Genomic DNA, 25,937 nt, shown 5'->3' on the forward strand with positions numbered 1-25,937 from the left:
GGCCACACCCGGAGCCCCAAGCCCGGGCGTCTACGCATGCCACAACACTTTCACACATGCATCGGGAGCCGTGCGATGTTTCGGTGGCATAGCTACACCCCGAAGGCCACCCCTAATCCCAGTTGACCAAGAGATCTAGCCCTTTGACTTTTGCCAGACGGGCTTTGATACGTCTCCGTCGTATCTATAATTTTTGATTGTTCCATGCCAATATTATACAACTTTCATATACTTTTGGCAACTTTTTATACTATTTTTAGGACTAACATATTGATCCAGTGCCCAGTGCCAGTTCCTGTCTGTTGCATGTTTTTGTTTCGCAGAAAACCCATATCAAACGGAGTCCAAACGGGATAAAAACTGACGGAGATTTTTTTGGAATATTTATGATTTTTGGGAAGAAGAATCAACGCGATACGATGCCCGAGGGGCCACGAGGCAGGGGGGCGCGCCCTGGACCCTCGTGGCCACCCCGTAAGGCGGTTGGATCCCTTCTTTCGCCGCAAGATAGCTAATTTCCGGATAGAGATCGTGTCCAAAATTCGGCCAAATCGGAGTTACGGATCTCCGGTTATAAAAGAAACTGTGAAAGGCCAGATCTGGGAACGCAGAAACAGAGAGACAGATCCAATCTCGGAGGGGCTCTCGCCCCTCCCACGCCATGGAGACCATGGACCAGTGGGGAATCCCTTCTCCCATCTAGGGAGAAGGTCAAGGAAGAAGAAGGAGGGGGGCTATCTCTCCCCCTTGCTTCCGGTGGCGTCGGAACGCCGCCGGGGCCATCATCATCACCGCGATCTTCACCAACACCTACGCCATCTTCACCAACATCTCCGTCACCTTCCCCCCTCTATCTACATCGGTCCACTCTCCCGCAACCCACTGTACCCTCTACTTGAACATGGTGCTTTATGCTTCATATTATTATCAAGTGATGTGTTGCCATCCTATGATGTCTGAGTAGATTTTCGTTGTCCTGTCGGTAATTGGTGAATTGCTATGATTGATTTAATTTGCTTGTGGTTATGTTGTTGTCCTTTGGTGCCCATCATATGAGCGTGCGCGTGGATCACACCATAGGGTTAGTTGTATGTTGATAGGACTATGTATTGGAGGGCAAGAGTGACAGAAGCTTCAACCTAGCATAGAAATTGATGCATACGGGATTGAAGGGGGACCAATATACCTTAATGCTATGGTTGGGTTTTACCTTAATGAACGTTAGTAGCTGCGGATGCTTGCTAATAGTTCCAATCATAAGTGCATAGAATTCCAAGTCAGGGATGACATGCTAGCAGTGGCCTCTCCCACATAAAACTTGCTATCGGTCTAGTAAAGTAGTCAATTGCTTAGGGACAATTTTGCAACTCCTACCACCACTTTTCCACACTCGCTATACTAACTTTATTGCTTCTTTACCTAAACAGCCCCTAGTTTTTATTTGCTTGCTCTTTATTATCTTGCAAACCTATCCGAAAACACCTGCAAAGTACTTCTAGTTTCATACTTGTTCTAGGTAAAGCGAACGTTAAGCATGCTTAGAGTTGTATCGGTGGTCGATAGAACTTGAGGGAATATTTGTTCTACCTTTAGCTCCTCGTTGGGTTCGACACTCTTACTTATCGAAAGAGGCTACAATTGATCCCCTATACTTGTGGGTTATATGGACCTTTTTCTGGCGCCGTTGCCGGGGAGTCATAGCGTGGGGTGAATATTCTCGTGTGTGCTTGTTTGCTTTATCACCAAGTAGTTTTTATTTTGTGCTCTTGTTGTCTATCTTTAGCTATGGGTAGGAAACGGAAAATACCAAAAAAAATTAGTTGTACCTACTGAACCAATGGTTGAAGAACCACTCAAAATCTATCACACTCCTGAAGCTTTTTACTTGGATCATCTTCGATCCCTTTGTGCTCGTGCTGAAACCCCAACTAGCTTAGTTGAGGGAAAATCTTTAGATGAGCATGCTTGTTGTGTGCGACACCGCTTATGTCAAAAAGGGGAACTTTTACTGGATCAAATTCATCGTTTGCAGTGCTATGCTTGGAATTTATGTGAAATATATGATGTTACTTGTTGTTCTGAAAACCCTAAGAAACACCTTCCCTACCAATGTGAGTTTACCGATAATGGAATCGTATCTTCGTATGCTAAGGGTGTTTATAATTACTATGATGTTCAACAAATTGAAGAATTTGTTGCTTTTAAGGGTGCTTATGAAATTGCTTCTTTGATTGAAAAGTATGATGCTACTCTTTACAAATATGAAAATTTTGCCATACTTAAATATTGCTATGATAATTATGCTTATAATGCCTATGTTAAACCATATATTGAGGACTCCTCTTTTGTCCAAGAAGAGACTAATATTTTGCAGGAGTCTATGGAAGAAGAAATTAATGACACTGTGAGCTCATTGGATGAAAAAGATGATGAGGTGAGCGAAGAACAAAAGGAGGAAGAGCGGATTAGCTACCCGTGCCCACCTTCTAATGAGAGTAACTCTTCAACTCATACATTGTTTAATTTCCCTTTGTGCTTACCGAAGGATGATTGCTATGATGATTGTTATAATCCCGTTGATTCTCTTGAAATATCCCTTTTTGATGATGCTTGCTATGCTTGTGGCCAAGATGCCAGTATGAATTATGCTTATGAAGATGAACTTGCTATAGTTCCTTATGTTAAACATGAAATTGTTGCTATTGCACCCACGCATGATAGTCCTATTATCTTTTTGTATTCTCCAAACTACACTATATCGGGGAAGTTTGCCCTTATTAAGGATTATATTGATGGGTTGCGTTTTACTACTACACATGATGATTTTGATAGATATAATATGCATGTGCTTGCTGCTCCTACTTGCAATTATTATGAGAGAGAAACTATATCTCCACCTCCCTATGTTTCCAATATGATAAAATTGCAAGAAACTGTTTATACTATGCATTGGCCTTTACTATGTGTGCATGAATTGTTCTTTTATGACATGCCGATGCATAGGAAGAGAGTTAGACTTCGTTGTGGCATGATATATGTTACTTTGTGCTCACTACTAAATTACAAGTCATTGTTAATTAAAATTGGCTTTGATATACCTTAGGATCCGGGTGGATCCATTACTTGAGCACTATATGCCTAGCTTAATGGCTTTTAAAGAAAGCGCTGCCAGGGAGACAACCCGGAAGTTTTAGAGAGTCATTTATTTATGTTGTGTGCTTTTATAAAGTTTAAAAATAAAAATAATGTGCCAAGGTTTGCCTTTAGGATGTTTAGATTGCTTGTTGGTTTGTGCGGTGCAGGACAGAAACTTTGGCTATAGTGCGCGATTTTACATTTTTTACTGGAACGTCAAAAGATTCTGATTCTTTTTGCACTGTCTTTATATACAAGTTGTTTATTTTACCTAATTATGGCAGAATGTTTGGAGTACCAGAGGTATGGTGAATGTTCAGATTATTACAGACTGTCCTGTTTAAGACAGATTCTGTTTTTGATGCATAGTTTGCTTGTTTTGATGAAACTATCGATTCCTATCAGTGGATTAAGCCATGGAAAAGTTATATTACAGTAGCTATAATGCAAAACAAAATATGAATTGGTTTGCAACAGTACTTAGAGTAGTGATTTGCTTTATTATACTAACGGATCTTACCGAGTTTTCTGTTGTTGTTTTTTTGTGACTTACCGAGTTTTCTGTTGATGTTTTGTGTGGATGAAGTGTTCGAAGATCGAGGAAGTATCGATGTGAGGAGAAGGAGGAGAGGCAAGAGCTCAAGCTTGTGGATGCCCAAGGCACCCCAAGTAAATATTCAAGGAGACTCAAGCATCTAAGCTTGGGGATGCCCTGGAAGGCATCCCATCTTTTTTCAACAAGTATCGGTATGTTTTCGGATTCGTTTCGTTCATACGATATGTGCAAATCTTGGAGCGTCTTTTGCATTTAGTTTTCATTTTTCTTTTATGCACCATGCTGGTATGAGATAGTCCATGATTGATTTATAGAATGCTCTTTGCACTTCAGTTATATCTTTTGAGTATGGCTTTATAGAATGCTTCATGTGCTTCGCTTATATCATTTGAAGTTTGGATTGCTTGTTTCTCTTCACATAGAAAACCGCCATTTGTAGAATGCTCTTTTGCTTCATTTATATTTGTTAGAGCGTGGGCATATCTTTTGTAGAAAGAATTAAACTCTCTTGCCTCACTTATATCTATTTAGAGAGTTGACAGGAATTAGTCATTCACATGGTTAGTCATAAAATCCTACATAAAACTTGTAGATCACTGAATATGATATGTTTGATTCCTTGCAATAGTTTTGCGATATAAATATGGTGATATTAGAGTCATGCTAGTGGGTAGTTGTGGATTGTAGAAATACTTGTGTTGAAGTTTGTGATTCCCGTAGCATGCACGTATGGTGAACCGTTATGTAACGAAGTTGGAGCATGAGGTATTTATTGATTGTCTTCCTTATGAGTGGCGGTCGGGGACGAGCGATGGTCTTTTCCTACCAATCTATTCACCTAGGGGCATGCATAGTAGTACTTTGCTTCGAGGGCTAATAAACTTTTGCAATAAGTATATGAGTTCTTTATGACTAATGTGAGTCCATGGATTATACGCACTCTCACCCTTCCATCATTGCTAGCCTCTTCGGTACCGTGCATTGCCCTTTCTCACCTCGTGAGTTGGTGCGAACTTCGCCGGTACATCCAAACCCCGTGATACGATACACTCTATTACACATAAGCCTCATTTATCTTCCTCAAAACAACCACCATACCTACCTATCATGGCATTTCCATAGCCATTCCGAGATATATTGCCATGCAACTTTCATCATCATCATATACATGACTTGAGCATTTATTGTCATATTGCTTTGCATGATCGTAAGATATCTAGCATGATGTTTTCATGGCTTGTCCGTTTTTTTATGTCATTGCTACGCTAGATCATTGCACATCCTGGTACACCGCCGGAGGCATTCATATAGAGTCATATCTTTGTTCTAGTATCGAGTTGTAATATCGAGTTGTAAGTAAATAAAAGTGTGACGATCATCCTTATTAGAGCATTGCCCCAAGAAAAAAAAGAGAGCCCAAAGAAGCCTAATTCAAAAAAGGGGGCCAAAGAAGCCCGCAAAAAAAAGAAAAAAAGGGGCAATATTACTATCCTTTTACCACACTTGTGCTTCAAAGTAGCACCATGTTCTTCATATAGAGAGTCTCTTGAGTTATCACTTTTATATACTAGTGGGAATTTTCATTGTAGAACTTGGCTTGTATATTCCGATGATAGGCTTCCTCAAATGCCCGAGGTCTTCATGAGCAAGCAAGTTGGATGCACACCCACTTAGTTTCCAGTTTGAGCTTTCATACACTTATAGCTCTTAGTGCATCCGTTGCATGGCAATCCCTACTCCTCACATTGACATCAATTGATGGGTATCTCCATAGCCCGTTGATTATCCGCGTCGATGTGAGACTTTCTCCTTTTTTGTCTTCTCCACACAACCTCCATCATCATATTCTATTCCACCCATAGTGCTATGTCCATGGCTTGCGCTCATGTATTGCGTGAGGGTTGAAAAGGCTGAAGCGCGTTAAAAAGTATGAACCAATTGCTCGGCTTGTCATCGGGGATGTGCATGATGTGAATATTCTGTGTGGTGAAGATGGAGCATAGCCAGACCATATGATTTTGTAGGGATAACTTTCTTTGGCCATGTTATTTTGAAAAGACATGATTGCTTTATTAGTATGCTTGAAGTATTATTGTCTTAATGTCAAATGATAGACTATTGCTTTGAATCACTCGTGTCTTCATATTCATGCCATGATTAGATTATGTGATCAAGATTATGCTAGGTAGCATGCCACATCAAAAATTATCTTTTTTTATCATTTACCTACTCGAGGATGAGCAGGAATTAAGCTTGAGGATGCTGATACGTCTCCGTCGTATCTATAAGTTTTGATTGTTCCATGCAAATATTATACAACTTTCATATACTTTTGGCAACTTTTTATACTTTTTTTGGTACTAACATATTGATCCAGTGCCCAATGCCAGTTCATGTCTGTTGCATGTTTTTTGTTTCGCAGAAAACCCATATAAAACGGAGTCCAAACGGGATAAAAACTGACGGAGATTTTTTTTTGGAATATTTATGATTTTCGGGAAGAAGAATCAACGCGATACGATGCCCGAGGGGGCCACGAGGCAGGGGGGGCACGCCCTGGACCCTCGTGGCCACCCCGTAAGGTGGTTGGAGCCCTTATTTCGCCGCAAGAAAGCTAATTTCCGGATAGAGATTGTGTCCAAAATTCAGCCAAATCGGAGTTACGGATCTCCGGTTATAAAAGAAACGGTGAAAGGCCAGATCTGGGAACGCAGAAACAGAGAGAGACAGAGAGACAGATCCAATCTCGGAGGGGCTCTCGCCCCTCCCACGCCATGGAGACCATGGACCAGAGGGGAAACCCTTCTCCCATCTAGGGAGAAGGTCAAGGAAGAAGAAGAAGGAGGGGGGCTCTTTCTTCCCCTTGCTTCCGGTGGCGCCGGAACGCCGCCGGGGCCATCATCATCACCGCGATCTTCACCAACACCTACGCCATCTTCAACAACATCTCCATCACCTTCCCCCTCTATCTATAGCGGTCCACTCTCCCGCAACCCGCTGTACCCTCTACTTGAACATGGTGCTTTATGCTTCATATTATTATCCAGTGATGTGTTGCCATCCTATGACGTCTGAGTAGATTTTCGTTGTCCTATCGGTAATTGGTGAATTGCTATGATTGATTTAATTTGCTTGTGGTTATGTTGTTGTCCTTTGGTGCCCATCATATGAGCGTGCGCGTGGATCACACCATAGGGTTAGTTGTATGTTGATAGGACTATGTATTGGAGGGCAAGAGTGACAGAAGCTTCAACCTAGCATAGAAATTGATGCATACGGGATTGAAGGGGGACCAATATACCTTAATGCTATGGCTGGGTTTTACCTTAATGAATGTTAGTAGTTGCGGATGCTTGCTAATAGTTCCAATCATAAGTGCATAGAATTCCAAGTCAGGGATGACATGCTAGCAGTGGCCTCTCCCACGTAAAACTTGCTATCGGTCTAGTAAAGTAGTCAATTGCTTAGGGACAATTTCGCAACTCCTACCACCACTTTTCCACACTCGCTATACTAACTTTATTGCTTCTTTACCTAAACAGCCCCTAGTTTTTATTTACATGCTCTTTATTATCTTGCAAACCTATCCGAAAACACCTGCAAAGTACTTCTAGTTTCATACTTGTTCTAGATAAAGCGAACGTTAAGCATGCGTAGAGTTGTATCGGTGGTCGATAGAACTTGAGGGAATATTTGTTCTACCTTTAGCTCCTCCTTGGGTTCGACACTCTTACTTATCGAAATAGGCTACAATTGATCCCCTAGACTTGTGGGTTATCAGGCTTTGACCGGTGGTCTCTTCCACCTGGTTGCGATAGGCCAGCGCATAGCAACATCCCCGAACACGGTCTGGACCCAACCCACAACTAGATTCCCTCCGGTTCTACAACACCCGCATGATTCCCCCTCCAAGTGACGGCGGCACTGCCGTCCGTGGAGGGCGGGCCACACCACGGAGCTCCAAGCCCGGGCGTCTACGCATGCCACAACACTTTCACATATCCATCGGGAGCCGTGCGATGTTTCGGTGCCATAGCTACACCCCGAAGGCCACCCCTAATCCCAGTTGACCCGGAGATCTAGCCCTTTAACTTTTGCCGGACGGGCTTGGACCAGTGGTCTCTTCCACCTGGTTGCGATAGGCCAGCCCATAGCAACATCCCCGAACACGGTCTGGACCCAACCCACCACTAGATTCCCTTTGGTTCTACCGCACCCGCATGATTCCCCCCCCCAAGTGACGGCGGCACTGCCGTCCGTGGAGGGAGTGCCACACCACGGAGCCCCAAGCCCGGGCGTCTACGCATGCCACAACACTTTCACACAAGCATCGGGAGCCGTGCAATGTTTCGGTGGCATAGCTACACCCCGAAGGCCACCCCTAATCCCAGTTGACCAGGAGATCTAGCCCTTTGACTTTTGAGGACGGGCTTTGACCAGTGGTCTCTTCCACCTTGTTGCGATAGGCCAGCCCATAGCAACATCCCCGAACACGGTCTGGACCCAACCCACCACTAGATTCCCTCTGGTTCTACTGCACCCGCACGATTCCCCCCTCCAAGTGACGGCGGCACTGCCGTCCGTGGAGGGGGGCACACCACGAAGCCTCAAGCCCGGGCGTCTACTCATGCCACAACACTTTCACACGTGCATCGGGAGCCGTGCGATGTTTCGGTGGCATAGCTACACCCCGAAGGCCACCCCTAATCCCAGTTGACCAGGAGATCTAGCCCTTTGACTTTTGCCGGACGGGCTTTGACCAGTGGTCTCTTCCACCTGGTTGCGATAGGCCAGCCCATAGCAACATCCCCGAACACGGTCTGGACCCAACCCACCACTAGATTCCCTCTGGTTCTACCGCACCCGCACGATTCCCCCCTCCAAGTGACAGCGGCACTGCCGTCCGTGGAGGGGGCCACACCACAGAGCCCCAAGCCCGGGCGTCTACACATGCCACAACACTTTCACACATGCATCGGGAGCCGTGCGATGTTTCAGTGGCATAGCTACACCCCGAAGGCCACCCCTAATCCTAGTTGACCAGGAGATCTAGCCCTTTGACTTTTGCTGGACGGGCATTGACCAGTGGTCTCTTCCACCTGGTTGTGACAGGCCAGCCCATAGCAACATCCCCGAACACGGTCTGGACCCAACCCACCACTAGATTCCCTCCGGTTCTACCGCACCCACACGATTCCCCCCTCCAAGTGACGGCGGCACTGCCGTCCGTGGAGGGGAGCCACACCACGGAGCCCCAAGCCCGGGCGTCTACGCATGCCACAACACTTTCACACATGCATCGGGAGTCGTGCGATGTTTCGGTGGCATAGCTACACCCCGAAGGCCACCCCTAATCCCAGTTGACGAGGAGATCTAGCCCTTTTGGCGGACGGGCTTTGACCAGTGGTCTCTTCCACCTGGTTGCGATAGGCCAGCCCATAGCAACATCCCCGAACACGGTCTGGACCCAACCCACCACTAGATTCCCTCCGGTTCTACCGCACCCGCACGATTCCCCCCTCCAAGTGACGGCGGCACTGCCGTCCGTGGAGGGGAGCCACACCACGGAGCCCCAAGCCCGGGCGTCTACGCATGCCACAACACTTTCACACATGCATCGGGAGTCGTGCGATGTTTCGGTGGCATAGCTACACCCCGAAGGCCACCCCTAATCCCAGTTGACGAGGAGATCTAGCCCTTTTCGCGGACGGGCTTTGACTAGTGGTCTCTTCCACCTGGTTGCGATAGGCCAGCCCATAGCAACATCCCCGAACACGGTCTGGACCCAACCCACCACTAGATTCCCTCCGGTTCTACCGCACCCGCACGATTCCCCCCTCCAAGTGATGGCGGCAATGCCGTCCGTGGAGGGGGGCCACACCGCGGAGCCCCAAGACGGGCGTCAACGCATGCCACAACACTTCCACATATGCATCGGGACCCGTGCGATGTTTCGGTGGCATAGCTTCACCCCGAATCCCCCCACTAACCAGATTCCCTCCGTGTCGACCGTTTCCCCCCTCCGTGACACGGCGACAGCGACATCCGTGAGGGGGGCAATCGATATACCATCGGGGTATGTTTTTTGTTTAGATAAGGCACATTTATCTTGTGGTAAAATAAAAAAATATATAAAGTAAAAATAAAAAAATTTAAAAATTTAAAAAATATATATATATATGCCGACGGCAAGGCCGTCGGCATAGATGCGCACACGGAGGGTACAATCCCACGGATTGATGACGTGGCACCGCACGAGGATCGATGATGTGGCATAGGGCATGGGCCAGCTCTATGCCAACGGCTATGCCGTAGGCATATCTCTGCCACACAACGGGCCCCCCACTCCCTCGGATCGATGACGTGTCGACGACGCGGATCGGTGATTTCAGCAAATCTATGCCGACGGCCGCCGTTACCTCCCGTCGGCGTAGTTTCAATGCCGTCAAACGGTCGTCGCTGACCGGGTAGGTGGGCCCAAGCTATGCCGACGGCCTAGCCTATGCCGACAGGCCCCGTAGGCGTATCTCGAGCGGTCCCGACGGCCTCATCTATGCCGACGGCCCCATCGGCATATGTGGAGGTATGCGGACGGCTTTTCTACACCTACGGCCCGCACTAGGCCGTCGGGACAGGTCTATCTATGCCGACGGGGGCCGTCGGCATAGATGAGGCCGTCGGCGTAATCAAATATTCTGGTAGTGTGGAGTAGCTCATCATCATTGTCACTAATTTACTATCGATCGTTCTGTCTTAGCAGTGCTCCATCACCTCGATCGCACTTGCCCATGGTTAAATAATTACAAGTATTGTGTATTACTACTTCTGTCGGCATGGCTAGTGCTCGCGACTCCGCGTGATACACGGGCACATTTTTTTGACAATTTCTGGCAAGTTGTATGAAAGACATATAACGTGGCGAGTATATATATTCTGTTGTCCACGTCTCGTCCACAGCGCAACCACTTACTTCTACCTACTACTTAGAGTATCAGCTCGATCATCGGTATTATTATCACTGTCGGTCGTCGCCGTCCTCCCACTGCCCACATCTCGCACTTGCCGTTCAGACTTCAGAGCGCTATGGCCACGCAGGAGACGTCGGCGCTGTTGGCAGCGGACGGCGAGCATGACCATCCCACGCTGCACACGCACAACGTGGCCGAGGTGACCCCGACTCTGCCGCTGGAGACGCGGTGGCCGCCGTTCGCGCACCGCCAGTACCGTGGGTTCTGGGTGCCCGAGCGGTTCCTGCCGGCGCTCGCGGCCTTCTACGACCAATTCGAGCCGGCTCCCGGCGATGTGCTCCTGGTCACCTGCCCCAAGTCCGGCACCACGTGGCTCAAGGCACTTGCCTTTGCCACCGCGCACCGCGCTACCCACGCGCCGTCGTCCGCCGACCACCCACTCCTCGGCCGCAACCCGCACGGCTGCGTCAGATTCCTGGAAGGCGTCTTCTGCGGCCGCTCCGTTGAGGAGGTGCGCGACGTCCTCGCCGCGGCCTGCCCATCCCCGCCGCGCGTCCTCGCCACCCACTGGGCCTACTCTCAGCTGCCGGAGCGCGTCACCCGCGTTAGCCGGATCGTGTACATCTGCCGGGACCCCAAGGACGTGCTGGTGTCGTGGTACTGGTTCCTGAAGAAGCTAGTCGCCCACAACGGCGCCGGCGACGACCAGCCCAAGGATCTGGACTTCGCCGAGCTGTTCGAAGTGTTCTGCGCGGGCCGCAACGGGTCCGGGCCGATGTGGCGGCAGGCGGCCGAGTACTGGGAGGCGAGCAGGGATCGCCCGGACAAGGTGCTCTTCCTGAGGTACGAGGAGATGCTGCGCGATCCGTCGGGCAACGTCCGGAAGCTGGCGCGGTTTCTAGGGTGCCCGTTCACGGCGGAGGAGGAAGACGCCGGCGTGGTGGGCGCCATCCTTGAGCTGTGCAGCCTGGAGAAGCTGAGGAACCTGGAGGTCAACAGGAACGGCGCGCCGGCACTGGCCGTGTCAAACGACGCCTTCTTCAGGAAGGGCGTGGTCGGCGACTGGCGCAGCCATATGACGCCGGCCATGGCGGCCAGGCTGGATGGCATCGTCGACGAGGCCCTGCGAGGCACGGGCTTATCGTTCGTCAACTCTGGTCACGGGGAAGAAGGCGCTGCGCCGTAGACACTTTGCAGGCATGCATGACGCGACGCGGTTCACATCTGTTGTGCTTGTACCTGCACCTCAAACCAAAAAAAAAAACATCTGTTGTACTTGCGGATTGACCGACTGAATCAAGCACGAGTAATAATCTACTGTACGTGCGAAACAAAATGGTAATATTCAAGCATATATTCCTTAATCATCAATCTTTAGGTTTGAAAACATGTGGATGGATTTCCCCGCAAAGAAAAAAACATGGATGGAGTATGATCATTTGTGATTGGGTAATTATACAAATCTCCACGCAAGATCAAAGAAATATAGCAACGAACTGAGACTTGGCAAAACTGTTTGTGATTTATGGTGTGCCCGTGTGGTCATGAGCCGGTGAGCTAGCTAGCTCCGGCTGGATGCGCGCGTAAGCTCCGGCGTGCTGAGCTAGCTAGCTCAGTAGCAGAGTCTGGTCTGCTGTGTGGATGCGTCCGTGGGCTTGCTCCGAGCCTCGGATGGGTCGCAGCCCGGCAGAGTCGCAGTGCGTGGATAGCTCAGGTACACGGGGAATTAAGAACGAAATATGCAGTCAATGACATGTAAGTCCCATGCGGAAAGAATAGTTGAAAATTGAAATATGGCGAATCTGGCATTGCACGCAACCGAGTCAGTCTTTATATTTTGGATCTTTTTGGGACTGGCTACTGGTCAGTTGCCTGATTTTGGGAAATGGTCAGTCGATTCCTAACCAATCGACTGAACCAAAATTGTGGTCGGCCAATTTCAGTGTTATAGCACACCTTAAGTCTTTTTGCATACAAAACAAACAGGAGCTCACAAGACTTCGTGGGCCCAATGCAAAACAATTGCCCGCTGATAAACAAAAACAAAAATAAAAATAGAGAAAAACAAGAAAAAAAGCACATAACTTACACAAAAATTGCACATTTGTACGATATGCAAAAATAAGCATATAGGAGTGGAATTTATGCAAAAAAGAAATTTTGTAAGAAGTAATGAATTATTTATTTTATATTTGCAATCTCACGCATGTATATTTAGTTTCATAGATGCATACAATACATATATGCATACATATATATCAAAAATGTATTATTACGATGAAAAATAAGCATACACTAGTGAGATTTGCGCAAAAATAGTGTTTTCCAAAAACTAATGGATTAGTGACATCGGTATTACCTTTACAAAATAAAATAAAATGAAAACTAAAAAAATCTAAAATAATAAACTAGTGGCATTGCCATTTGATTCATGGTGTCTCTACTTCACCGGATCAAAATAATGAATATCGGTATTACCGTTTAAGATGAAAGAAAAGTAAAAACACAATAATGACAGAATTTGTACACGGTTTGAATATAAATTGCGCTTTTTATAATATGAAATAATAAGCACAAATAGTGAAATTTCACAAAAAATGTCCTAAGTAGGAATGAATTAGAGGTATTGCTATTACGTACCCTTAAAGATAAAGAAAAATAAAATAAAAACTTAAACAAAATTAAAATAGTGAAGTTTTCTAAGAAACAATGAATTAGTGTCATTGGTTTACAGTTAAGAATAAAGGAACTGAAAATAATAAAACGAATAATGAAATATTTTGTAAACAATTTGCACAGAAGTTGCACATTTTTAGTGCACATAAAATCTTGAATTTTTGGCACATATTATATAGTATTTGTTTGTATATAGTTACACTCAGCCAAAAAACCACAAAAAACCAAAATAACCAATAAAGGAAAGAAAGAGGGAAAAAGAAAAACCCCATAGAAACAGAAAACAGAAATAAAAAATGAAGCAAAAATACCCTCAAATAGGAAAGAAAATGATATCAAAAAGTAAAACTAAATATTGACAAAATTTGCACACAATCTGCACATAAATTGTACTTTATTATAATAAGCAAGAATAAACACATAATAGTGAACTTTTTCGCAAAAAGAAAATTTTCTAAAGAAAGAATGAATTAGTGGCATTGGTATTTGATTCATTGTGTCTACTTCCCCGGATCAAAATAATGAATTAGTGGTATGGGTATTACCGTTTAATAAGAAAGAAAAATAAAAAAACAATAATGACAAAATTTGCAAACATTTTGACTAGAAATTGAGCTTTTTTCTAAAATGCAAGAATAAGCACAAATGGGGAAATTTCACAAACGAAATCCGAAGTGGGAATGAATTAAAGGTATTGGTATTACCCTTAAAGAATAAAGAAAAAAACAGTGAAGTTTTCTAAGAAACAATGAATTAGTGTCATTGGTCTCCCATTAAGACGAAAGGAATTGAAAATAATTAAGCAAATGATGAAGTATTTTGCAAACGATTCGCACATAAGTTGCACATTTTTAAAATATGCAGGAATAAGAATATAATAGTGTAATTTTCACAAAAAAAGAAGTTTCCTGAGAAGAAATGAATTTGAGGCGTTGGTATTATCATTAAAGAAGAAAGGAAATAAAATAATACTAACAAACTAAAATACCTAAGTTTTCAAGAAAGAATGAATTAGTGGCTTAGGTATTACTCTTTAACAAAAAATAAAATGAAATAGAAACTAGAACAAAATACAAATAATAAGGTTTTCTAAGGAAGAATGAATTATTAAAATTGGTATTACCCTTTAAGAAGAAAAAATAAAATAGAAACTAAAACAAAATCAATGGTTTCAAGGGGCACGCTCACGAGAAAAAAAACTAAAACAAAATATAAAAATAAAATAATAAGTTTTTTAAGACAGAATAAATTAATGTCATTTGTTTTACACTTTAAGAAAAAATACTGATTTAATTACAATAAGGAAGAATGTATTATTAGCATTATTATTACCCACTAAAAAATAACAAAAAAAGTTTGCAAAGCTGCACACAACTTCGCACTTAAATTACACTTTTTTAGTACGCAAACAATGGGCTTCGGCCCATACGGAAATCGACTGACCCAAATAAGGGGTCAGTCAAAAAAATAAAGAAGCCCACAAAGCAACCAACACAGGCTAGGAAAAAACGCAGCACGAATCTCGGAGAAAAACCAATGGCCATAAAATTGACTGACCCAAAACTGAAATTTCAGCTGACTGAAATGTAGCTAAAGTCGATCTTTTTACCATTGCAACGCATGCCGTGTTTCAGATTTTTTTTGCAGCATAGGTTATGTTGCAATTTTTTTCGCAACATATGTCAAGGTGTGGATTATTTTTGCAACAAATGTCTTGGTGCAATTTAAAATTTTGCAACAGAGGTGCCGTTGAATTTATTTTATTAGAGGTCTTGTTACGGTTATTTTTGCAACGAAGAACTTGTTGCAGAAACTCGTTGTAGCGCGAGCAGCAAGCAGCGACCACGTCGCCCGAAAGAAAGGCCGATGCTCCCTTGAGACGGCGAAGCGACGGCGGACGGTTACGCCGGTGCTCCCTTGGGACATCAGATGCAACTTAAGTTCGGGCGCAACACAACGGCCGGCGTTCATGGTGGAGGCGGGCGGCAGCGGCCATGAAGGCGGCGGATGCACGCATCATTCTCACTCTGGTGATCCCATTGATTTCCCTTATATTTTCCAGGGATCACCTCCATATTGATCGTGGCGACTATGTTAGAGTTGCTCTTAGTACGAAACTTAAAGCATAAACCAAGCCAAAGAGTCACCACAGAAGTAAAAGGGACCGGCTAATAGACAGTCACGTGAATTTCTTATTTGGTTGAGTCTTTTTTTTTCCTACCGTGTTCATTAGAGTTAGGTCAGCTGTATAGTGAGAAGCCAGCTTGTACGTGCAGGTGTGGCTCATCGGATGCCCACATGACAATCAATTGTTTCCCGTAACCAGTTTGAACGTGGTGCATGTGTATGTGTCTCTGGGCCAACCTTTCTTCACATCAATGGAGCTAGCATACGGCAACTTAAATAATGGACAAACAAAGGTAAAAAAAAATATTTGTAAGGGAAAAAGGATCACCGGAATGGATTAACCCTAAAATAAACAAACGTAAATTTAGAAAGAAAAATAATACTCCGTCCGGTCCTTTTTACTCTGTTTATTAGATTGACAAAATTTATAATAAAAACTAACAACATCTACAATACAAAGTATATATATACTATGAAACTACATTTTACAATGAATATAAAAATATTGATTTGGCATTGTGAATGTTGATACTTTTTCTATAAGTTTGGTCAAAGTAGACATACTTTGACTTCGGACAAAACTAGAAAGGACCAGAGGGAGTATTATGCAACTACATGTAATATAACATAACATCAGAGCTTCTACTTTCTCTCACTTTCTCATTACCCCCAATACTAAAAAACAAAAATAAAAAAAAGTTCTCTAATCAAGAATGAATTCTTGACATTTGTATTCTCCAAAAGTAAGAAAGAAAAATGAAAATATTTGCAAATAATTTACACATAAATTACATTATTTTCTTCTAATATGTGAGAATCTGGATATATGATATACTAATATTGAACTTTTTGCAACAAAAAAGTTTTCTAACAGGGAATCAATTAGTGTCATTAGTATTACAAACAAAAATAAATAAGAACAAAAAATTCTAAATAATTAACTTTTTGAATAAAGAATAAATTCATGGAATTGGTATTACCCTTAGAGAATAAATAAATAAAATATAAAAAAAATCTACAAATAAAGTTCTTTAAGAACTAATGAATTAGTGACATTGGTATTACCCTTTAGGAAAATAAATGAAATCAATTAAAACAACAATGAAACACATTTGCACATAATTTACACAAAAAATGTGTTTCTTATAATATGAAAGAATAAACAGATAATAGTCAATCTTTGTCAACACATATTTTCCTAAAAAGGAAAAAATTAGTGGCATTTAATAGTGGATTTTTCGCAAAAAGAGGAAGGTTCATAAGAAGGAGTGAGTTAGTTGCATTGTTATTTTCATCAAAGAAGAAAGAAATGAAATAAAAAACAAAATAATTGAATTAATGAAATTTTCTAACAATTCATGAGTTAGTGTCTTTCTTATTCCCTTTATGAAGAAACAACAACGAAAACAAATCAAAATAATATTTTTTCTAAGAAATAATTTACTAGTGCAATTGGTATTACCCTTTAAGAAGAAACAAAACTAAAGTAATATAACAAACAATGACAAAAATTGCACAAAATTTAGAAATAAATTACATTTTTAAAATGCAAGAATAAGCATATAATACTCCCTTTGTACCTAAATATGTCTTTTTATAGATTCCAATAAGGGACTACATACGGATGTATATAGACATATCTTAGAGTGTAGATTCACTCATTTTGCTTCTTATGTAGTCTCTTATTGAAATCTCTAAAAAGAGTTTTATTTAGGAATGGAGGGAGTAGGGAAATTCTCATAGAAAAGGAAGTCTCCTAAAAAGGAATGTATTAGTGGCATTGGTAATACCATTAAAGAAGTATGAAAAAAATAAATAAAAGCTAAAAAATGAAAATAATGAGGTTTTATAAGAAAAAATGAATTAGTACCTTTGGTATTACCCTTAAAAAAACTAAAACCAACTATAACTAAAACAAATCAAAATAAAGATTTTTTTTAAGGAAGAATGAATTCCTGGCATTGGTGTTAATCTTTAAGAAGAAAGGACATGAAAACAGATCTAAAACAAATAATAACAAAAGTTTCACACAATATTAAAAACAATTGTTTGTTTTTCTAAATTGGAAAGAATAAGCATATAATATTAGAACTTTCGCAAAAAAGAAGTTCCATAAGAAGGAATAAATTTTGGCATTTGAATTACCTTTAAAGAATAAATTAAATGAAATAATAATAAAAAAATCAAAATAACAAAGTTTTATTATGAACAATGAATTAGTGGCATACCCTTTAAGAAGAAAGGAATAAAAACTCTTTAACAACTTTGCACTTTTTAATAGTATGCGAAGAATAACTATATAATAATCCAATTTCCGCATGTACATTATAGTATTTGTGTGATTTACACTCACCCAACATCCCAAATATACCCATAGATCAAAATACTATCCCAACTTACAAATAATGAAAAAGAAAAACGTAAAAGTAAAAAACACATAAAACATGAAAAAACAAGGCATCTGCTGGGAGTCCGAGGACGTGCTAGTGTCATGGTACTGGTTCCTCAACAAGGTAGTCGCCCACGCTGACCACCAGCCGCACCCCGATCTCGACTTCGCCGAGCTCTTCGAGGTGTTCTGCGAGGGCCGCAACAGATGCGGGCCCATGTGGCGGCAGGCGGCCGAGTACTGGGAGGCGAGCAGGGAGAGCCCGGACAAGGTGCTCTTCCTCAGTTACGAGGAGATGCTGCGCGACCCATCGGGCAACGTCCGGAGGCTGGTGCGGTTCCTGGAGTGCCCGTTCACGACGGAGGAGGAGGATGCCCGCGTGGTGGGTGCCATCTTGGAGCTGTGCAGCCTGGAGAAGCTACGGAACCTGGAGGTGAACAAGAACGGCGCACCGGGGATGAACACTGACTCCAACGTCGCCTTCTTCAGGAAGGGCATGGTCCGCGACTGGAGCAACGACATGACGCCCGCCATGGCAGCGAGGCTGGATGCCATCGTCGAGGACGTGCTGCGAGGCAGCACGGGCTTCTCGTTTACTAACTCTGGCCACGTGGAAGAAGGTGCTCCTCCGGAGATCGGTTGACGGGCGAAAGTTTTTATTGTGTTGGTGATTACCAAATAAGCAAATTTATATACTATAAGGGCGCGCTACCGGTCGGCAACTGATTCTTTTAAAAAGATCCGTCGTCTGGCGAGCTATCCCATTCTGTGATACGAGCCATCAATTTCTTTTCTCTAATTTTCTGCAACAATACTTTTGTTGAAAACATCCTCTTCTCTAATTTTCTGTAACAAGAACTTTGCTACGAAATCTCCTCTTCTCTAATTTCCTGCAACAAGTCACCTGTTACAATCTTCGCCAAAAAAAGTCAACTGTTACAAAACCTCCTCTTTCTAATTTTTTATAACAAGACCCTTGTGGAAAAATTGCAATAACATCTCCGGCCGCATCACACACTAACATAGTCGTCTTTCGCTGCCGATGTTGTTGCAGAAACTTGGAGTGGACGTGGACATACATCATGGTGACGTGGCTGCTACTACGGTGATACGTCTCCAACCTATCTATAATTTTTGATTGTTCGATGCTATTATATTATACGTTTTGGATGTTTTATATGCATTAATATGCTATTTTATATTATTTTTGGGAATAACTTATTAACCTAGAGCCCAGTGCCAGTTTCTTTTTTTTCTTTTTTTTGAGTTTTACAGAAAAGGTATATCAAATGAAGTCCAAACGGAATAAAACTTTATGATGATTTTTATTGGACCAGAAGACATCCACGGAGCTTGGAGAGGGGGCCAGACGATGGCCAAGGAGGCCACAAGCCTGCCAGGCGCACCCCAGGGGGGCGCCCTGAGGGCTTATGGGCCCCTCGGGTGTCCTCCAACCCTAATTCTTGCACTATAAATTCCCAAATATTTCCAAACTATCAGAGGCATCCACCAAAATACTTTTCCACCGCCGCAAGCATCTGTTCTCGTGAGATCCCATCTTGGGGCCTTTTCCGGCACTCTGCCGGAGGGGGATTCGATCACGGAGGGCATCAACATCAACCTTGCTGCCCTTCTGATGAAGCGTGAGTAGTTTACCATGGACCTAAGGGTCCATAGCTAGTATCTAGATGACTTCTTCTCTCTCAATGATCTTCAATACCATGTTCTTCTCGATGTTCTTGGAGTTCTATCCGATGTAATATTCTTTTGTGGTGTGTTTGTCGAGATCCGATGAATTGTGGATTTATGATCAGATTATCTATGAATATTATTTGTATCTTTTCTGAACTCTTTTATGCATGATCAAATATCTTTGTATTTCTCTTCGAATTACCGGTTCGGTTTGGCCAACTAGATTGGTTCTTCTTGCAATACTCTAGATGCATGCTGGATAGCGGTCGATGTGTGGAGTAATAGTAGTAGATGCAGGCAGGAGTCGGTCTACTTGACACGGACGTGATGCCTATATTCATGATCATTGCCTTGGATATCATCATAACTTTGCGCTTTTCTATCAATTGTTCGACAGTAATTTGTTTACCCATCATATGTTTTCTTTCAAGAGAGAAGCCTCTAGTGAAACCTATGCCCCCCGGGTCTACTTTCCTACATATATTTTCAGATCTATAAACCAAGAAACCAAAAAATACCTTGCTGCAATTTATTAAGATTTACTTTAGTTTGCTCTTTTATTTATCTTTTATACCTATCTCTATTAGATCTCACTCTTGTTCGAGACCGTGAAGGGTTTGACAACCCCTTTTTTGTGTTGAGTGCAAGTGTTTGTTTGTTTGTTTGTGCAGGTGCATAGATTGAAAACTTGCTTGTGCCTCCTACTTGATTGATACCTTGGTTCTTAACTGAGGAAAGTACTTATCTCTACTTTGCTACATCGTCCTTTCCTCTTCAAGAGAAAAATCAACGCAAGCTCAAGAAGTAGCAGGAAGAATTTCTGGCGCCGTTGCCGGGGAGGTTCTACATCAAGCCTACCAAGTACCCATCATAAACTCTCATCTCTTGCATTACATTATTTGCCATTTGCCTCTCGTTTTCCTCTCCCCCACTTCTAAAACATTTTAGGAAAAATACAAAAATATTTTCCTTTTTATTTCGCCCCTCTTCCGCTTGATCTTTTGTTTGCTTGATACAAAAATACAGAAATAGAAAATTGTTTTCCTCTAGATCTCTAACAAAATTTGCCGCCAGCTCCTCAAAAGTTGGTTCATATTATTCGTCACAGTGCATCACTTCTTCGGTTTGGGACCTGTTATCCTTGTTGGGGATTGCTTGCAGTAGCGGATCTAAAGGATTTGGTTCGACCCATATATGTACCATAGCCCACAAAATATTAGTTGATGGGCTGGAAGAAAAGAATAGAAAAACCCAGCCAACACATCCTCAACTCATCGCACAGCTTCCCGTCCCCAATTCCCCCCGCGACTGCTCTACGCTCCCGCCCATCTCGCCGCCCTGACTTGCCGCTTGGTTTTGTGCCTCGCCTGCAACTCTGCCGGCTCCGCACCTGCCTGACGCAACCGCGCCCAGCCGGAAGCCCACAGCCGCCCAGTCTGCACTCAGCAGTCGCCGCTCAGCAGCCGGTATTCTGCAGCGGCAGCAAACCTGCAGCCAGCCGCACAACACTATGTGAGGTACCTTTGATGAGATATCTTCTCGTTTCCTAATGTTTGTCTGCTCTCTTACTCATTGCTCGTCGTGTTGCCACCTGCCAGAACTGCTCATTATGAGTTTAGGCTTGTTGTGCTCCATTGTAAATTGTAATGTAGTATACTGCTGAATTCTGTCCGGGAATGTTACTACTTACTACTGAACAATTTAAGTTTGGGTCAGATTTTTTAATCTATGTGACATCTTGAGCTGTAATTTCCAGGAATGTTACAAATTACTACCGAATTGTTTCAGTTTGGGTCAAACAATTAATAAATTGTTCTCATTTTCTTCAATCGGTAAATGTCATTGTCACATTGATGAACAAAATGTGAACCGCGATCACAGTATTACATACATGTATGAAATATGGAAGAATGAACACATGTAGATAGTCTTCTTTTATGCAAAATTAGGACTTATTTGAGAAAAAAAGTTGATCAATTTACATTTTGATATTGGTAAATTAATTAGTGCATTGGCATGTTATATTTGTTGTAAAAAAGTATTAGGCTGGACCACCCTGCATCAAAATCCTAGATCCGCCACTGATTGCTTGAATACTATCAAATCCCGTTTGTGAGCTTTTAGCAGCTGTTGTAAAACGATGATGACAATTAAACATGTACGTAGTTTCTATTGCATAAACTAATTAAACTAATAATTTGTATATTTTCAACACAATTTACACGAGAGGAAAAGCAATATGAAGGACATAATCACTGAAGCAGAACAAGATACAATCAATGTTAGGACAAATAATTTTCATATAAAAAAAGTTTGGACAAACAAGAAGCTCATCGATAAAGTAAAAGTAGTAATTTGCCGGTAGATTAGACCTTATCGCCTTCCATTTAATTAGAACATCATACCCATAACAGAAAATCCTAACCATACTAGAACCCTAGATAGAATGACCCGCAGTCTTAACCCGGATAAGGACCTTAAAAGTTAGTACTAGTACAAGTAACACAATCTTAGATTGCATCTCTGACTCAACAAGGAACTAGATGCGTAGATCTAGATGCATGTGCAAATTTGATGTGGGGGAGGGTGTGCTCTCGTCATTTAATGTGAGGTATTGGAGTACTTTTTACTTCAAAGCGGATGGAGTCCATGAAAATGCCTTCGTTCATGTCGTGCGCCGCAAGGGGACCGAATGATTTGTAGCGGCGGAGCTAGAGCCACCGGATGGGGGAGGGGGAGGATCTAGGTTAGAAGAGAAAGACGAGGAGGCGCTTTGTTTCTTGGAAGGAGATGTGGTCACTATTGAAAGGATATGTGATGTCTACTATGCAACCTTCTTCTTGTAGACGTTGTTGGGCCTCCAAGTGCAGAGGTTTGTAGGACAGTAGCAAATTTCCCTCAAGTGGATGACCTAAGGTTTATCAATCCGTGGGAGGTGTAGGATGAAGATGGTCTCTCTCAAGCAACCCTGCAACCAAATAACAAAGAGTCTCTTGTGTCCCCAACACACCCAATACAATGGTAAATTGTATAGGTGCACTAGTTCGGCGAAGAGATGGTGATACAAGTGCAATATGGATAGTAGATATAGGTTTCTGTAATCTGAAAATATAAAAACAGCAAGGTAACTAATGATAAAAGTGAGCGTAAACGGTATTGCAATGCTAGGAAACAAGGCCTAGGGTTCATACTTTCACTAGTGCAAGTTCTCTCAACAATAATAACATAATTGGATCATATAACTATCCCTCAACATGCAACAAAGAGTCACTCAAAAGTCACTAATAGCGGAGAACAAACGAAGAGATTATGGTAGGATACGAAACCACCTCAAAGTTATTCTTTCCGATCAATCCATTGGGCTATTCCTATAAGTGTCACAAACAACCCTAGAGTTCGTAGTAAAATAACACCTTAAGACACAAATCAACCAAAACCCTAATGTCACCTAGATACTCCAATGTCACCTCAAGTATCCGTGGGTATGATTATACGATATGCATCACACAATCTCAGATTCATCTATTCAACCAACCCATAGAACCTCAAAGAGTGCCCCAAAGTTTCTACCGGAGAGTCAAGACGAAAACGTGTGCCAACCCCTATGCATAGGTTCATGGGCGGAACCCGCAAGTTGATCACCAAAACATACATCAAGTGAATCATTAGAATAACCCATTGTCACCACGGTTATCCCACGCAAGACATACATCAAGTGTTCTCAAATCATTAAAGACTCAATCCGATAAGATAACTTCAAAGGGAAAACTCAATCCATTACAAGAGAGTGGAGGGGGAGAAACATCATAAGTTCCAACTATAATTGCAAAGCTCGCGATACATCAAGATCGTGCCAAATCAAGAACACGAGAGAGAGAGAGAGAGAGAGAGAGAGATCAAACACATTGCTACTGGTACATACCCTCAGCCCCGAGGGTGAACTACTCCCTCCTCATCATGGAGAGCGCCGGGATGATGAAGATAGCCACCGGTGAGGGTTCCCCCCCCCTCCGGCAGGGTGCCGGAACAGGGTCCCGATTGGTATTTGGTGGCTACAGAGGCTTGCGGCGGCGGAACTCCCGATCTATTCTGTTCCCCGAAGGTTTTAGGGTATATGGATATATATAGGCAGAAGAAATACGCCAGGGGAGCCACGAGGGGCCCGCGAGGGTGGAGGGCGCGCCCAGGGGGGTGGGCGCGGCCCCCCTACCACGTGCCTTCCTCGTTGCTTTCTTAACGTGGACTCCAAGTCTCCTGGGTTGCTTTCCTTCCAAAAATAACTTTTCCAGAAGGTTTCATTCCGTTTCGACTCCGTTTGATATTCTTTTTCTTCGAAACACTGAAACAAGGGAAAAAACAGGAACTGACACTGGGCTCTGGGTCAATAGGTTAGTCCCAAAAATAATATAAAAGTGCATAGTAAAGCCCATAAAACATCCAAGATGGATAATATAATAGCATGAATACTTTATAAATTATAGATACGTTGGAGACGTATCAATATGCAGTGCCTTGATGTTTGGGGGACACATCGTGTCATATGACGGTGGATCCGGTTGGGAAACACACATGTCAGCTTCGGCGTGGTGTGCCTTGATGTCTGGTGGGACACACCATCAATGCAACCTCACCCCCGCATACGTGGCCAAGAAGGTAACAATATCATTTCAGCTTCTAAACTAATGAACTTGTGCTTATGAACTGCTCAATAACTTGTGCCTTTATGGATCTTATTGCTTTGTATTGCAGAATAGAGAGAGAGAGGTGAGGCAAAGGGCCGCTCAGTACCTTCACGGCATTATTTCTCACCCACCAACCAAAGAACTTTAATCGTAATAAACAGGGGGAGCAGTGGATCAACCTAGGCTCTGAGTTGAAGATTGGTTGGATATACCGACAAGTTCAACGAGGTGAACGGGCCCAAGTCTAACTCACGTCCATGGGACATTGACCCTGTGCTTGCCATGCTAGCGGGAGAAGGTCTGGAGGATGGCCGACTATTGATTGGCGATGATTCCATCCCTAAGAAGGACATTCCAAAACCAACCACGATCCATGCTAGCAGGACGAGCTCACAACCTGGTATAGAGTGTCGCCCACAACCTGTGATGCACATGATCCAGCAATTCCAGTATGCCCATGTTCGTTGGTCTTCAATCTGATTACTTGTTTGCATTGTAACGATGATGCACTTCTTGTGATGGCATATTGTAGGCCTGCCTGGAGGAAGAAACCAAAAAGTTGGAGGAAGAGGCAAGACTATAGGAGGAGGAGGCCAGGTGTTGGCATGCGGTCGAGGAAAAAGTGAAAGGATTAGAGCAATAGTTGCTTCAACAACAGGAGTTCGTGATTAGGCAGCAGACTATCCTCGAGAAGAGGATGGGGGGTAAGTCTTTCGCCTCATCACTTGCTACATCATTTAATACCAAATCAAAATATTTAGTTCTATTGAACTATGCAATATGATGTAACCTCACTTGCTAAAAAATAATCTGCAGAGCATGAGTTCAAGCATCACAACTTGGCAGAATCTTCCTCCTCTTCCGTCTCTTCATAATTTCAGCTTCATAAGTCCTTCAACTTTGCAATCATGCATCTTACCATCACATATGCTTACCGTCAGATGCTGACATATGCCTTCATCTGCTGGATCCAACAACATGCCTCCTTCGGCTGCATCTACACTTGGGTAATCAAGCCAAACGATACCTAGTATGGTGTGTGGCTCTTCGACCCCCTCGCAATAATGACCAACACAGGTATTTCTCGACGCTAGTGTCTTGTTGTTGCTTGTGCTTCTTAAACATACAAAAAGGTCATAAACCTTGATCTAGCCCTACTTTCAATTTGGAAACTCATGTTCGTGCCTTATCTATGTATAGTGAATTTTTTCATTAGAGATGGTAGAGCTCACAAGTATTGGTGCTTCTATTTCATACTTTTTAGCCTCACTTTTAACTTTATCAATTGTTAGCATTTTAAACTCGGAAACCCATGCTTGTGCTAATGAACTTGTAGGACTGCATCACGGATGCCGTCGACCGTGGCCGTACATGCTATGTTTTAGCGGTGGAGATCATGGTTGTGAACTTTATGGTTATGAGCAATATGGTTATGTTTGGTGTGAACATGCAACTTTGTTGGATATGTATGTATTTGCGAACTTGGTTTTGGTTGTTAATTTGTGGATATGTATACATGTATGAAGTTGGTGAGGCTATCTATATATGTCGGATATCTATGCATATTGAACTTGGTGGAGCTATCAATACATATTGTTGTTTGAAATGCAGGGATGTTCCAACAAGCAAAAAAAAAAAACAGTTTGGCATATAAGCTGAGTGCAATACTCAGCTTACATTTTGTAAGCCGAATCGTCGAGTCAAAAACACTC

At 43.0% G+C, this 25,937-nt stretch overlaps 2 protein-coding genes across 2 annotated transcripts; both read left to right on the forward strand.

Moving 5' to 3' along the window:
* The first annotated feature begins 10,672 nt into the window (after positions 1–10,672).
* On the forward strand, positions 10,673–14,620 carry LOC109766626 (cytosolic sulfotransferase 8). The gene has a single exon (XM_040395270.3). It carries the CDS (start codon positions 10,775–10,777, stop codon positions 11,843–11,845), a length of 1,071 nt encoding a protein of 356 aa, XP_040251204.1. The 5' UTR covers positions 10,673–10,774; the 3' UTR covers positions 11,846–14,620.
* A 1,922-nt stretch (positions 14,621–16,542) lies between these two features.
* LOC109766610 (cytosolic sulfotransferase 8-like) lies at positions 16,543–18,494 on the forward strand. Its single transcript, XM_020325382.2, has one exon. It carries the CDS (start codon positions 17,907–17,909, stop codon positions 18,492–18,494), a length of 588 nt encoding a protein of 195 aa, XP_020180971.1. The 5' UTR covers positions 16,543–17,906.
* The last annotated feature ends 7,443 nt before the right edge of the window (positions 18,495–25,937 follow it).

The sequence above is a fragment of the Aegilops tauschii genome, chromosome 7 (assembly GCF_002575655.3).
Source record: "Aegilops tauschii subsp. strangulata cultivar AL8/78 chromosome 7, Aet v6.0, whole genome shotgun sequence".
In the NCBI taxonomy this organism is placed as follows: domain Eukaryota; kingdom Viridiplantae; phylum Streptophyta; class Magnoliopsida; order Poales; family Poaceae; genus Aegilops; species Aegilops tauschii.